This window comes from Oryx dammah, unplaced genomic scaffold (genome assembly GCF_014754425.2).
Source record: "Oryx dammah isolate SB20612 unplaced genomic scaffold, SCBI_Odam_1.1 HiC_scaffold_4, whole genome shotgun sequence".
Taxonomy (NCBI): domain Eukaryota; kingdom Metazoa; phylum Chordata; class Mammalia; order Artiodactyla; family Bovidae; genus Oryx; species Oryx dammah.
In genome coordinates this window covers 2,425,478-2,441,137 of record NW_024070188.1, presented here as the reverse complement: position 1 = coordinate 2,441,137, position 15,660 = coordinate 2,425,478, and the positions used below count along the sequence as shown (strand labels likewise).

Below are 15,660 nucleotides of genomic sequence, written 5' to 3'. Positions count from 1 at the left end.
TGCCGTTCCAAAGAAAGTAACGAGTCACAGGGTCTGGCACGGCTGCTCTATCGCTACGCATGTCAGTTCTTACATCCAGAATTTAAAACTGAAAGCTAAATCCTCACATGCTAATGCTTTGTTGCCAAAGAGGGAATTTACTAGCTTTGCAGTTTAAAATCTGGGTGTGCAGTTCTGGGCGGAAAATGCAGTGTGTACATCAGCATCTCAGCATCCTTCCATAGGCATTCAGGGACAAAAAGACCGTCTTCCTGATTATGCAGTCAGTACTGAGGTCAAGCAATGCTGATGCAGGTGAGGTGAACATGGCCTCTGACACCAGCCACTTAGGGGCCTAGCCCCAGCGTGGTAGCTGCTGAGAACAGAACAGCCAAAGGCCCACAGGGACAGAACATATTTAAGCTAGGGCCGAGCGGTCCCACCTAGGCTGCCCCAGAGCAATTAATACCAGCATACGCTGTTTTTTCTCTAGATGCCCCGACAATGTGTCTCTCTCTGGATATTTCAGTCAACCATCTAATTAACAACGCCCCTATCTTCTCCTCTTTTGAAAGGATGCAGGAATAACTGCAGGAGTCGGACATATGACTTGAAAGATTAACTTTAGTATTGACATAAATAGACAGATCACCACCACCAGGTTCCTATTAGCTTCTCCTAAACTTTGGAGGGAGCAGTGAGGGAGAGTTTGGATCCTCAGAGCACAGAGTAGCATTTTATGTAGACAGGGTCAAAACTAAGAAATGAAAAGGCTGGACTTCTAATACCCAGCTCCCTGTCCCAAATACAACCTTCAAAGATGTCACCCTTCCTTCATTAGGGAGGAGTGGGTCAGGGTATCAAGAAACAGGTAGAAGCTGTTCTTCCAAATAGTCTCAAAAGGAGGGAAGGCCTTACTTTACAACAAAGTTGTTGTTCAGCCGCTTGGTGGTGTCTGACTCTTTGTAACCCCATGGACTTGCAGCACACCAGACTTCCCTGTATTTCACTAACTCCTGGAGTTTGCTCAAACTCATGTCTGTCGAGTCGATGATGCCATCCAACCATCTCATCCTCTGTTGCCGCTTTATCCTCCTTGCCCTCAATCTTTCCCAGCATCAGGGTCTTTTCCAATAAGTTGGCTCTTCTCATCAGGTGTCCAAAGTATTGGAGTTTCAGCTCATGAAGTCAGAAGGATCAAAAGGGGGAAAGAGTTGCTCCTTCTACATTTCTGATGATGTTCCAGCAATGCTTGACAAATTCTATAGCATGTGGTAAAAATCACACTTGTGGAGAGATGCAGAGTGCTTGGGGAGAATTTTGTAATAGGAGCTGTCTCACTGAGAAAGTTTCTTGTACAGACTGTCCCATTAACACTGCAGAAATTTATCAGAATGCATAGAAGTACAATTAGCCTTCCTGATGATCTCAGGCATGACAGGCCACCAGGTAGCCTGGGTTTCACCAGTCTGTTGGTCACCTGCTCTTAGGCAAGGGGGGTGGAGGTCTAATCAGAAGGCACTGAGGATTATGGGGGTAATATCTCTTTTACTTTGGGCCCCACAAATGATTCATTCACAATGAAGGGATATATACAATTGTGGCGGGAACCTCAGATCCTCCTTATGACTGAAGGGCAAACGGAACATCCAAGGAATAGCTCTGGAGCTAATCCCCACGGAGCTACTCCACCGAGGCTTACGGAGTTGGCTGTGGGATTAAGAATGGGTCCTAGGACTTCCCTGGTGATCCAGCGGTTAAGAATCCATCTGCCAATGTAGGGGTCACAGGTTCGACCCCTGGTCTGGGAGGATACCACATGCAGCAGGACACCTAAGCCAGTGTGTCACAAGTACTGGGCCCATGCTCTAGAGCCCATGCTCGCCAACAAGAGAAGCCACTAAAATGAGAAGCTCAAGCATCACAGCTAGAGAGTAGCCCCTGCTTTCCACAATTACAGAAAGGCTGCCCTCAGCAACAAAGATCCAGTGCAGCTAAAAAAAAAAAAAAAAAGAATGGATCCTAAACATGTCTGATTCATCCAGAGCAGTGATTCTCAACAGGGGGGCCGGTGTGGGGGGGAGCATGGGGACTTTCCCTTCAGGAGACAACGTTTGTGGATAGCTTTGTCACAACTGCAGGTTTTAATACCAGTGTCTAGAGGTCACAGGCCAGGGATGCCGCTGAGCATCCTCCAATGCACAGGAAATAAGAATTAATTGGCCAGAAATGTCACTAGTGCTGAGGGTTGTGAACTCCTGCACTAGGGTTTGGCGAGGAGAGTAGGATGGAGAACTATCAATACTGTAAGATTGGGTCCTATTCAACAAACATTTACTGAACACTTACGTTGCCCCAAGCTCTGTGTTAAGCACTGGGAACTAAAAAGATGATCAAAGCATGGTCCCTTAAAGATCTTATAGCCTGGCCAGTGACATAGGCACAAAAAGCCCTGTAATAATATTTTTTTAAGATCTCTTAGTCTGAGATATGTGCTCTCCACAAATTCTGAGACTCTCCTTATATTTAGTATCTCTTAAAAGGAGAGGACTGTGGGCCCTTCACATACTTTTCCTAGAAATTCACTTAACTACAGGCCTTAAAAAAAAAAAAAGGTTGCAATGATGATAATTTCATTCTACCAGGGGAGGAATTTGGTACATGTTCCTGCCGAGCTCTTTATTTTTGTGAGATTAGGTGGGATGCTCTTCTCTTTATTTCTGAGTACAGGGCTTTGCACTGTCTCATCAAAACAGTGCGTTTGTTTAGGAACCACACACAGGTTCACAGAGAAAAGATCAAAGGCCAGAAGTTACTACAGCTTTACCACCGCTAGTTCATACAGTCAGCTGACCTAGAGAACATGATGGAATAGGGGGGAAAGCAGAGAATAGCAGACCCCATGCCCTCCCTTCAGGTAATAAATCACTGTGCTTAGTCGCTCAGTCATGTCCCACTCTTTGCGAACCCATGGACGGCAGCCCACCAGACTCCTCTGTCCATGGGATTCTCCAGGCAAGAATACTGGAGTGGGTTGTCATGCCCTCCTCCAGGGGATCTTCCCAACCCAGGGATCGAACCCAGGGCTCCCACATTGCAGGCGGATTCTTCACCATCTGAGCCACCAGGGAGGCCCTGATACATCAAGAGACAAATTATTATTTGAGCCGTATGTAAGTGCAATAAAACATTAAGCTCTTTCCCATGTTGGCTTACTCAGCTGGACAGACTCGAGGAAAAGCAGAAGGAAACCTACCGGCGCATGCTAGAGCAGCTGCTTCTGGCTGAGAAGTGCCACAGGCGCACGGTGTACGAGCTGGAGAACGAGAAGCACAAGCACACGGACTACATGAACAAGAGCGACGACTTCACCAACCTGCTGGAGCAGGAGCGGGAGAGGTAACTGCGCATGCTCGCCCGGGGTGGGCGGGGCCGGCGCGCTCATCCTGCCCCCTTCCCTCCCGGGGTCAGAGTTCCGTCCGGTGGCTCCGAGAAGCTTGCGTGGGGCCCAGTTCCTAACTTCTGAGTGGTTTGCAGAGAGTGAGACAGACGCTGCCTGGAACTATTAATGTGACCATGTTGGGGTTCATACAAGTATGACAACACACTGATGTGAAAAGCCAGAAAGCCATACGCAGGGAGCTTCCATTTTACCTTGATCAACGAAGCACCTCCGTTTGAAAAGCCTCTCTACTAATTGCCATTTGTTAGAAATAATCTATTTTTCCTCTTTGGGATTAAAAATCCACTTCTTCGGAGAAACAAATTACTTGTTTAAACACATTTAAAAATTTAACCATTTATTAATAAAATGAATCCTATCCATTCTTAACATGGTTATGGAAAATCTTACTTTTTGGTTGTTATAAATTACTTAACTAGAATTACCTGTTTAACTTTCTCAGGGTTGCGTACCTCTTAAAACTCAGTGTAAAACAAAACAAATTTAAAAATTCAGTGTATGTGTGTTAGTTGCTTAGTTGTGTCCGACTCTTTGCAACCCCATAGATGTCAAATATGTAGGTAGTTTTCCTAGAGCAGGGATTACCACATTTGAAGCAGAAACTTCAAATAGAAGTGCTTTGATACTCTCCAGCTTTTTCAGCATCTTCTTTTTAGCTTATTCTTTTCCTTTTCCTTCCTTCAGCTGAATGGTAACATCTATGAATTCCACGATCTTTGAACCAATAACATTGAATCGTTATGCTTTGAGTTACCAACCATGTCCGCGTCTGTGTTTAGGGCTTGCAAATAAGAGCCATTGGAAAGAGCTTCACCGGTCCCAGCTTTGCTGTGTCTGTTTAGTTACAAAAAGGAGATCTGATCTTCTCACATTAGTTTATTTGTAGAAGAAGTTATTTTGATAACAGAGTAATTAAAAGCCTGAAACAGAATAGGTTTGTGTTAAAATTTTTGGAAGTTATTGGTTATGTTTACTCATTTTTGGACTTAGCATATCCCTTGAGGGAGGAGAAATGGATGACGGAGCAATGGCTGAAGTAGTACGTATAATACCTTCTTCTTATGGTGTAGCTGGTAAAAAGTCAGCTTTCCAATGCAGGAGACACAGGGGATGCAGATTCCATCCCTAGGTGGGGAAGCTCCCTGGAGGAATAAACTGCAACCCACTCCATTCTTGCCTGGAATATCCCATGGACAGAGGAACCTGGTGCACGCATGCGTGCGCCTGCACATACACACACACACCCTGTTTCTTTAAGCCTGTCTTCTGTTCCTAGAGGCTCAAGTTTAGCAACTTCTTGTTTGGATAAATAGATGGTCTAATTTGATATTTTGGGGAAACCAACCAGAATAAACTCCACCTCCTCAACTTCTATGAACTTTCCAACCTCAAGCATAAGTAGTGAAAACAAGAGTTTAATGTTGTTGTAAAATCACGTATATCTAGGTGTCTTATATTGGACTGTGGTCAGCTAATAATAGCAACCTGTTTGATATTTCTTTTAAAGATCTGAAATCAAATAATTATAGAGAACAGTCGTGTGAATTATTTTCTGATCTGTTTGTAAACCATTTGGTCTAGAATCAGATATGTTTGATTTTTTCTGCAATTTCCCACCTAAGCTAAATGCCTGAGGTGAATTCACCTACAGTGGTTGATATAAATGAAGCATGTGGATGGAGAGACTGTACTTACCTAGCTGTTTCTTTTTCTTTCTTTTCCTAATTTTTGTGTATTATGAGAATCGTGGAAATAATAACAGTTGATGGAGAGCTTTATAGTTCACAAAATACTTTTATAGTCATTATACAATGAGCTTGTCCCAAGTGTATTTATTCTCTGACTTCATGTTGACCAATTCGAGACTAACAATTCCAATTCCCCATCCCTCCATTGGAGTTGTTTAATTTTACTAGAGCAAGTACACAATGATCTCTCATGAGCAAAGTGTTGTGTGTGTGCTTGCTGTCGCTTCAGTCGGGTCCGACTCTTTGTGAGCCCATGGACTGTAGCCCCCCAAGCTCCTCTGTCCATGGGATTCTTCAGGCAAGAATACTGGAGTGGGTTGCCATTTCCTCCTGTAAAAGTGCTGTGTAGAAGGTTTTAAAAATCAAAATTGCATTTAAAACTTATATGCCTCAAGCTGTTTTTCATAGTAATACATTGATGAGCACTATTGAGATATGTCGCCAAAAGTACATGCTTATCCAACTACTCTATGGCTTTGAAATAGTATTTTTGACTCAACAGGTTATACTTCAGTGCTTTATCTATTTTGCTGTCAGTGTTCTTGTCCAGGCCACCCCCCTGACTGATTGCCAGAGCACATGCTGTGGGTCCACGCTCACCAGACACTCATTATGCTAAATTAGACACCCTCACTAGGAGGACTGTGATAACTTAAGGTGGCATTCTCTGCATTTCTCTGTGTTCTGAAGCAGCCACAGTGACTGGCTTTGCTGAATTCCTGGAGCAGTGAAGCCTTTAGGATTTTCTCAAAGGTCAGGCCCGGGAATCCTGCTGCCCTTTGGAAGTAGCCCTGCTAAATCTGCTTGGGGGTAAATCCTTCTTTGAACTAAGCGATCATAATTAGATCTACTTATGGGGGCTGGCAGTTTGCTGACCTGGGGCTTGCTTTCCTGTGGGCAATGTCACCAAGGGCCTGTCCCCCGCAGGCCCTGGGCCGTGACTCAGGGAGGCCCCAGCGCCCCAAGTGGCTGCCGCACCTGGACTACTGCTGACGGAGAGCTGGCTTTTCCGAGCCTGAATGGGAGTCCTGGCATAGACTATTCCGAGTACTTCATTTGCTTTTTCGTTTTACTCTTCCTTCCCTCTTTCTCCAGAAAAGTCCCTTTTGTGAGGGAAAAAAAGAGAAGAGAGAAAGAGAGCCAAGACCTTTCCTTCAGAAACATTTCCCTTTGTTTTTCCTGTGAGCATGAGTTGGGGAGGGAAAAGCATGAGCCTTGAGGTAAGCCCCGGTGGTTTGCTCCTTAGAATCACCCAGCTTCTACGGCAGCTGCGGCTCTGCAGGCTGCCTCCATCTAGACAGCTTTCTGATTAGGTGGTGGCCAGAGGAGGGGGTGCAAAGCCAGGGGACTCGCCAGACATGCATCGCGTCTAGGCTCCATTTTCTGTGCTTGTCCTACATTTGAAACAACCCTAATTCTGGGAAAGACTGAAGGCAGGAGGAGAAGGGAATGGCAGAGGATGAGATGGTTGGATGGCATCACCGACTCAATGGACATGAGTTTGAATAAACTCCAGGAGTTGGTGATGGACAGGGAGGCCTGGTGTGCTGCAGTCCATGGGGTTGCAAAGCGTCGGACACAACTGAGCAACTGAACTGGCTCTGTGTTTCTCACATCCTCTGGAAAATGGTTAAAGATAATAAAAAGGGACCCAGGCAGATAGCGGAGAAGGCAATGGCACCCCACTCCAGTATTCTTGCCTGGAAAACCCCATGGACAGAGGAGCCTGGTAGGCTGCAGTCCATGAGGTCACACAGAGTAGGACACGACTGAGCGACTTCCCTTTCACTTTTCACTTTCATGCATTGGAGAAGGAAATAGCAACCTACTCCAGTGTTCTTGCCTGGAGAATCCCAGGGACGGGGGAGCCTGGTGGGCTGCCGTCTATGGGGTCACCCAGAGTCGGACACAACTGAAGCGACTTAGCAGCAGCAGCAGCAGCAGGCAGATAGGATCAGTAGCAATCAAGATTCAGAGAAATCCTTGGTTAAAAAATAAAAAAAGCATTGGCTTAACAAGCATTGCAAGACTTCTGAGGTCAGCCCTTCCAAGTCTCTCATTCTACAGGTTGAGTAACTGAGGCCCAGGATAAATGACGTGGCTCAACTGAGACCGCAGAGCAGGCCACTGGGCCAGCACTGTTGTATGAATGAGTCCCTTGTGCAGAATGGCTTGTTTTATGTTTCCTTTGTATGCGTAGGCTCCCTGCCTCCAAGCTCTTATGTCCAAACTATGACACAGAATCTTATTAATAAAAGGCAGAATTATGGTTATCAGGAGGATATAAAAAGATATTTTAGGACCAGTGGTGTCTTTAGACTGTCAAGATAGGAGAAGCTTTGGAACAGCATCTGTTGGAAGGAGGAGCCTGGGAACTTGTTTTGGAGCAGAGTTTGAGTAGCAATGCACCACTTCTGGTGCATTCTGATGGGAGACTGATGCTGGTTATAGCGCAGGTAAGAAAAGCACCCCTCCAAGCTACCCCAATGTTGTGGCCACTGACCTGGACCCTGAAAGTGTAAAAACTAAGGAAGCAGAAGTTATTTTTCACTTTTCAGAAGTTGTTAAATTCATCCTATATAAAAATTTCACAAATTAAGTGCCTAACATGGCCACTATATTTCTCTGGGCTTCCTTTAAATCAGAAGACTGATCATAATCTACTACCATCATTTACTTCATGTTTAGTTTTTACAAGTAGTTACAGTTGTATTCCAAGTTGGGAATAATTATATTCCAAAATCAAAAAGTGAAAATAGCATAAAAAATGCACTGGCTTAGCTAGCACTATTTACAATATACATGAAAGTATCCTTCGTTGCATTAGGATTAGATAAAGACCATTTTTAACTGTTATATTCTCCGTATTTTGCGTCAGCTTGACCTTAGAAGACATAATTCTGAGCACATGAGATCACCCTCAGAGTTTATAACTTTATTCTCTGTATGAACTGAAAGACTGGTAATTTTAATCATGCACTGCACTAGGGCTGCTTCAAGAATGTCAGAATACAGAGAATACAGTTACATCAAAAAGTAGTTTGGAACTTACAGAAATATTTGAGGGGGATGTACGTACATGTTTGTGTGTGTAAATTACATGAGGAGGGCTGTCTAAATCTTTAACCAGAGTTATAAATTTGAAAGCTTTTGGATTCTATAGGCTCAACTGGGCCTACATAAATAATTACATCATCGTGTAGTATTGCAGCAAGCCTTCCAAGAATAGGTTTGATTTTTAAAAATAACTAGCATCTCAAGAGAAATCTCTTAACTAGCGCATACAGGAGCAGGGGCCTGATAAAGGGGAAATTTTCAAGCCCTGTTTTGATGGTGTTCCTTTAGGCCTGGCAAGCGGGGACAGGCTACACCATTGCTCTCGCCTGTGTCCAGGAATGACCGGAGCAAGTTTGTGAAGTCGCTCTAGTGGCCTGGGATCCTAGGAGGTATTCTTGGCCCAATTATAGAAGATGCACATCTGCTCCCCTGGCATATTTCCCTTAAGTTTCTCCGATTTAGCTGCCTTATCTCTATCACAATAAAATGGACTTTTCTCCTTGGTAGCACTTTGTAGAAAAGTATCGCTGCTGATATGTAAACCATCAAGTTTGATCACACAGACAGTAATCGATAGGTGGGAGGTATGGGCAGGAAACAGCAGAGCCTTCTTGTCTGTGCTTAGCCCAAGGCTTTATGCTGCTCATTAGTGGGTTAACTGTCATTGACACCCCTGATACATTGGACACACACACGTCTTGTTTAATCCTTATAAAACTGTATGAAGGGACTTCCCTGGTGGTCCTGTGTTTAAAAAAAAAAAAAAATCTGCCTGCCAATGTGGTTTCAATCCCTGGTCCAGAAAGATTCTACATGTTATGGGTCACCTAAGCCTGTGCACCACAACTACTGCTGAGCCACTGCTCTAGAACCCGTGCTCCACAGCAAGGGAAGCCACCGAAGTGAAAAGCCCCTGAGCACAGCCGGGAGTAGCCCCCACTCTCTGAAACTAGAGAGAGCTGGCACACAGCAAAGAAGACCCAGTGCAGCCAAATTAATGAATTAAAAATAGATAAATAAATCTTTTAAAACTGTATGAAGTGTAGTGACTATCCCTAGAAGATGGGAAAGCAGGCTAAATTCCTTCCACCAAAAAATAAATAAATAAATAAATTCCTTCCACTGAGGTCACTTGCCAACAGTTAATTGGAAGAATCAATGTTTGAACTGAATTTCTTACAGTAAAAACTGACAACAACAACAAAAAAACTTTTCCACTTCCAAGTTCTTATCTTCTGATTGAAATGAACACCTCATTTCTCCAATGTTTGGAGGAAGGAAAGATGACTTAAAATGTCGATTCCTTGGATAGCACATCCATTCTGTCTGTGGGTTCAGGATTCAAATTCATAGAGTTTAACTTGTCATGAGATATGCCACCTACCACTCCAGTACTATTGCCTGGAAAATCCCATGAACGGAGGAGCCTGGTAGGCTGCAGTCCATGAGGTCGCTAAGAGTCGGAAACGACTGACTGAGCGACTTCACTTTCACTTTTCACTTTCATGCATTGGAGAAGGAAATGGCAACCCACTCCAGTGTTCTTGCCTGGAGAATCCCAGGGACGGGGGAGCCTGGTGGGCTGCCGTCTATGGGGTCGCACAGAGTCGGATGCGACTGAAGCGACTTAGCAGCAGCATCAATATCCTACTGACTAAGAAAGTTACTAAGAATAGACAGCTTCTAAGAAAGGAGAGGAATTAGAATTCAGAGACTCAATAACAGTTTGACAGCTGACCTTCTGAAACAATGCCAGGACCAGACTCCACCTTCCAATTCCTCTTACCCTTGTGATGTGCAAATCCTAATGGAAAATGTGATTGAAATGATGGAGGTTGAGGTGATTTAGACTTCGCACAGCTAGGGCATTTGTGTTGAGGGGTAAGTGGGACCTGTGTAAAGGAAGTGATGTTGTGTCTTACCTAAAGGGACCAGGCAATCAGTGACTCAGATAACTTCCCAAACTTGCAAGGTGGAAAGGAGTTGGTCCTCTTAAAAGACCCCAGTCATTAACCTATCTACCATTAGCACTTGGAACTAGGAGCCTGCTACTCATCCTGAACTGGGCACTCCATGGATGAAATATGAATAAGCCCACTAAAAATGCCCTTGAGGTTCGTTTCACCAGATCCCAGCTATACAAAAATGCCAAGCCTTCAGTGGATGCAATTGTTTTCCAAGCTTTATAGAGTTCTCATTCTCATTGAATTAACAGCCTCTGATCTAAGATTCTTCAGTTTTAGTAATAAAACTTTGAACAGATATGCCAGCGAAGATTGATTATCTGATCAACGTAATTTTCTAACTAATCAAAGGTTATGACATGAATTAATTTACTTTTTCTGTTTTGGAAAATATTTCTCAAATATGTTTTACTTTTTTATGAAAATGTTGAATATACCACAAGATCCAATTAAGTCGTATTTGATGATTCAGGATCTTATAGTGCTGCACCCTGAGTAATTCTGTATGTTACAACCTCAGGGCCTATTAGATTAGATTCAAATCCAAATGTCAATTATGGCTGAATTTTACTGTGGATAGGATGGTGGAAGATGTTTTCCAGATATGAGGGTTTAACCTGGCTGACCAAGAATTTTAGTTAATTTAGATTCAGCATATTTGAACTTTTACAACAACAGCAACAGAACTTGAACCAAGAGGGACTCTGATACTAATCTAAAGGGCAGGATAATAACTGAAGAAAATTGGCCAGGAGAAAGGAAACACATTGAAAGGGAGGGCTTGAGAGACAACAGGCAAGAACTGTATTTTACTGCCTAAGATTTTAGCATGTAAGAATACATCAGTCCTGTTACTTGATACACTTTATGAAAGGAAAGTCCTAGGAAACGTGAAAATAGAGAATGTATCTGTAGTTTGAATGTGAGCGATAAAGGATGGCCAGCTCATCAGAGTCTGTCTGGACCAGAATCAATCACCAAATTGTTCTCTTTTGATTTCAGGAAGTTGCCAGACAGTTCTGGAAACTCTAAATACCTGAGCCACTGAAGGGGCCTCTTCTGAGAGAAACAGAGGCAGCTTCTTTCACAGAACTTTTTTCCCTTCTGTTGAATGACTCTGTCAATGCTGGTCACACCCTGTTAGCCCGGAAGTCGACAGCTGTCTGGAAGTCACAGAGGTCACACACTCAGATGCCTTAGGTGCCAGGGAGATAGCTGAAGGGCACAGGTCCGGCTGTTTAGTACACACTGCATACATGGAGGGTTCCCGAGATGCAGAGAGCCAGCTCTGACTACCGGGAGAAGTCACCGTCCAGCTCAGTCCAGCTGACCCTGGCTCAGGGTCTCCAATCCAGATTTTTCAGGAAGAGGAAGAACTCTGATTCGAGTAAAACCTTCTGAGTCACTGTTCACTCAAATTTATAAAACAATGTGCAGTGCACAAAACTGACCTGTTGGCTATTGAGTCTCTAATGCAGCTGGTTTGAACCTTGATGACCTAGACATTAGGGAGGCTAGGGCCTCAGAGGAAGCATGGCAGGCACTATTCGGCACTGCTGAATAGTGTGTTCTGTTGATGGTGATGAACTAGCTCATTGAGACACTCTCTTGGAGCATATGAAACGGAAAGAAATAAAGACAACAGAAGCCAAGGAAAAACTCAGCAGAGAGAGAAATTCGAAGAAGAAGGAATACCTCCCTCACGGGACTGGGTTTCAGTAGACACCTCTCTCTGACTAGGTGCCAAGCACTGGGTCACAAGTGAGTGCTCTCAAGTTACTGCGGCTGCAGGTGTATGCTCCGCAGGTGCAGTCTTCCACTTCTCCCAGGGCCTGAGTGACTGTGGAGACAGGTTTCTGCATTAAATCATTCGGGGGTATTCTTTCCCAGAATTCCCTGGGTGACTCTGTCCCTTACTACTTCAAAGACTGTCATTCAATTTTAATATTGTTACAGCTTTTCATTTGCCAACCCCATTATAAGAATTTACTGCAGTGTGATAATAATTGAATTTTTTAACCTAATTTCTTCTGTCACCCTGTGACCTGGTCCTCATTGGAGCAGCCAGCCAAAAGAGATTATTGCCTCTAGGGAAAGTGGCCACAGCTGGAGGAGGGAAGTCAATAGCTTGCCTCCTGGATTCCAGAAGCAAGTACATAGGTGTAGCTTGAGATAGAATATATAACCAAGTTGATTCAATTTTTGTCATTCCTCCTTTCCTGTTTAGATAAGCTGCTTCTCTTAAGAGCAGAGCAAGACAGCAAGAGAAGTCAATGTCACAGGAAAAGACAATGCGAAAGAAGAGGCTCTGTTCTGAGTTTCCTTGGGGTGTGGGGTTGGGGGTGGAAAAGTGGAGAGAAATATAAACCCCAGATATATGGGTGTGAAGAATTTGAGAATGGAGCCATCACTAGGTAGAGTCCAAGAGTGTCTCAGCCTGCTTGGGCTGTGTGGCTTAAACAGTAGAAGTTTATTTTCTCACAGTTCTGGATGCTGGAAGTTCAAGATCAGGGTGCCAGAACTGCCAGGGTCTGGTGAGGCCTCGCTTCTTGACCTGCAGACGTCCACCTTCTCGCTGTGTTCTCACGTAGTCTTTTCTCTGCACGTGGACGTGGAGAGAGGTGTTATCAGAGGGCCTCCAGTTCTATTGGATTAGTACCCTACTCTTACGACTTCATTTAACCTTTATTACCTCCATAAAGCTGTATCTCCAAACACAGTCACACTGGGAGTATGCCTTCAATATATGAATTTCAGGGGGCAAATAGCAAAGGCCATGGCAAAACTTGTGGTTCTCCAATAACTCAAGAGAAAGAGAATAAAACTTGGTATTTGATGAGTCTAGCTGGAGAGAGCTTGGTATAGCTTCAGTATCCTGCCACCCTAAAAGGATATCCAGATTTTTTTCCCCCTTTGTCCCTGAAAGGCCATGGGAATAGCTGATTCAGGGCCAGATGTGAGAACAGAACTGTGACCCATTTGGATCAGCAGTTTGAGCAGGAGGACAACTGAGGCCAGAGACCACACTGTGCATCACAGAGAATGCCAGCGTGGAAGGATGATGCCTCTGTGACCTCTCCCTCATCCCCAATGGCCCCAGAACCCAGCCCCAGCTCCAGAAATGGAGTCCTGAAAGGGACACTGATTGACTGAGGAGTCTTTAGATTTGCAAAGGAAAACCTCTGAGTTTACCCAGAATTAACTAAAATAAAGTAGGATGGGGCAGAGGCTGCGGTGGTGGCAGCAGCTGGCCAGTGTAAGATGACAGCGGGCGAGGCAGCTGGGCCTGGGACAGCGGGAGCAGCCGCTGGCAGAAGGGGGCCCGAGACAGGAAGCTGGGCGCTGGGCCTCGGCGACTCACGTGCTTGTGTCTGCTCCAGCCAGACACCCCGCCTTGACCTACTCATCCTTCAGCGAATCCACAGACGTGATTTCTCAGAGGCTCAGCCTGGTCCTGCTTTGGAGATAAAGGAGGAAAGAACTGCTGTTTTACTTAACAAACAAACAAAAAAAAAGATAAAATGGAATGGGAGCTCATAATAGAAATAAAGAGATACAGAAATACGAAGATAATTGCATTTCTTGCACACATGAGTTCGAGGCCTGCAGTTAGCACACTGTTCATTAGTAATAATCCCTCTGTGTGCCTGTGTACTAAGGAGAAAGAAGTAGTATTGTGACTGGTTCCCAGACAGCGCTAGTGGTAAAGAACCCACCTGCCGATACAGGAGACGTAAGGGACTCGGGTTCCACCCCTGGGTCGGGAAGATCCCCTGGGGGAGGGCATGGCAGCCCACTCCAGCATTCTGGCCTGGAGCATCCCATGGACAGAGGAACCTGGTGGCTACAGTCCATGGGGTTTCAGAGTCAGACACGACTGAAAGAACTTAACCCGCATGCACGTGGCTGGTTCCAGAGTACTGGGGGCTTCCCAGGTGCTCAGTGATAACGAATCTACTGCCAAACGGAGATGCTGGTCGACACCTGGGAAGGGAAGATCCCCTGGAGGAGGAAATGGCAACCTACTCCAGTATCCATGCCTCGAAAATTCTGTGGATGGAGGAACCTGGCGGACTACAGCCCACAGGGTTGCAGAGTCGGATATGACTGAGCGTGCAGCACACATACGCCAGAGTCCTGCGGGTGTGCTTAGGAATGCTCTGTGAAATTAAGAGGATCATCTGAGCTAAGTTTAACTTCTTCAATCACAGTTAACTTCTTGCCTGGGTTACTCTTGCTACGTGGTACTAGAACCCTCAAGATCTGCCACCTAAGGACAAGTTGTTTTCTCAAGTCACCTGCTTTACTTTGGGAGCCAGAGAGCCCTGGATTCAAATTCTGACTGCCACTTACTAGACCAGTCAGATAACTCTTGGACAAGCATCTAACCTCTCTGATTCTTTATCTATAGAATGGGGATAATCTATCTCATAAAGTTGTTTAGGGTCATGAGACAATGAATACGAAGCCCTTTCTACAAGGCATAGGGTATAATGCCTAAAGGTGGTCATTTCTTCTGCTTACAAACTCACTCAAACACACTTAGTGTATCAAACACTCAGAAGAAAACTATGACAGTTCCATTAAATCACAATTTACATTTTCTCAAACTAAGACATTTTGAGAACAATGCAAAATAGTAGAAAAGTAAACTCTACTGTTGTCTCATGGGGTTGCTGTTTTGTATTTAGATTACAGGAAAACTGAAAAGCTACTACCAAGAGAGAATTCAATAAGATGAGGCAATGGGACTTCCCTGGAGGTCCAGTGGTTAAGAATCCACCTTCCAATGCAGGGGACATGAGTTCAATCCCTGGTCAGGGAACCAAGATCCCACAGACCTCGGGGTAACTAAGATCTGTGCAATGCGATGAAAGAGCCCTCAGGCTGCAACTGGAGAAGCCAGCTCGAGACAACTACCAAGCCTGTGTGCTCTAAAGCCCATGCTCCACAACAAGAGAACATTCACCACAGCTAGAGAGAAGGCCCAAACATAGCAACTAGAAAAAGCCCACACACAGCAACAAAGACCAGTACAGCCAAATAAATAAATAAAAATTGAGAGGGAAAAAAAAAGATGAGGTGGCAGAGTATAAAGCTACATATTGTCAATATTCAACTATCAAGTTTTCATATTTCCAAAGGACAAAATAGCATGAACTGTATGAAACATTAACTATTTAAGAATAAACTTAAGAATGTGAAAGAGCTACATAAAGAAAAAGTTTTAATGTTACCTGCTGCTGCTGCTGCTGCTGCTGCTAAATCGCTTTGGTCGTGTCTGACTCTGTGCGACCCCATAGCCGGCAGCCCACCAGGCTCCCCCGTCCCTGGGATTCTTCAGGCAAGAACACTGGAGTGGGTTGCCATTTCCTTCTCCAATGCATGAAAGTGAAAAGTGAAAGTGAAGTCGCTCAGTCGTGTCGGACTCTTAGTGACCCCATGGACT

At 44.6% G+C, this 15,660-nt stretch overlaps 1 protein-coding gene across 4 annotated transcripts in view; it reads left to right on the top strand.

Annotated features, from left to right (window-relative positions):
- The window catches only part of FILIP1 (filamin A interacting protein 1), a 211,075-nt gene that overhangs the window by 146,642 nt on the left and 48,773 nt on the right, over nt 1–15,660 (top strand). For all 4 annotated transcript variants that reach the window (XM_040239058.1, XM_040239056.1, XM_040239055.1 and 1 more), the window contains one exon: nt 3,200–3,378. In XM_040239058.1, coding sequence (XP_040094992.1) covers nt 3,200–3,378 — 179 coding nt within the window. The remainder of the gene's footprint in view (nt 1–3,199; nt 3,379–15,660) is intronic.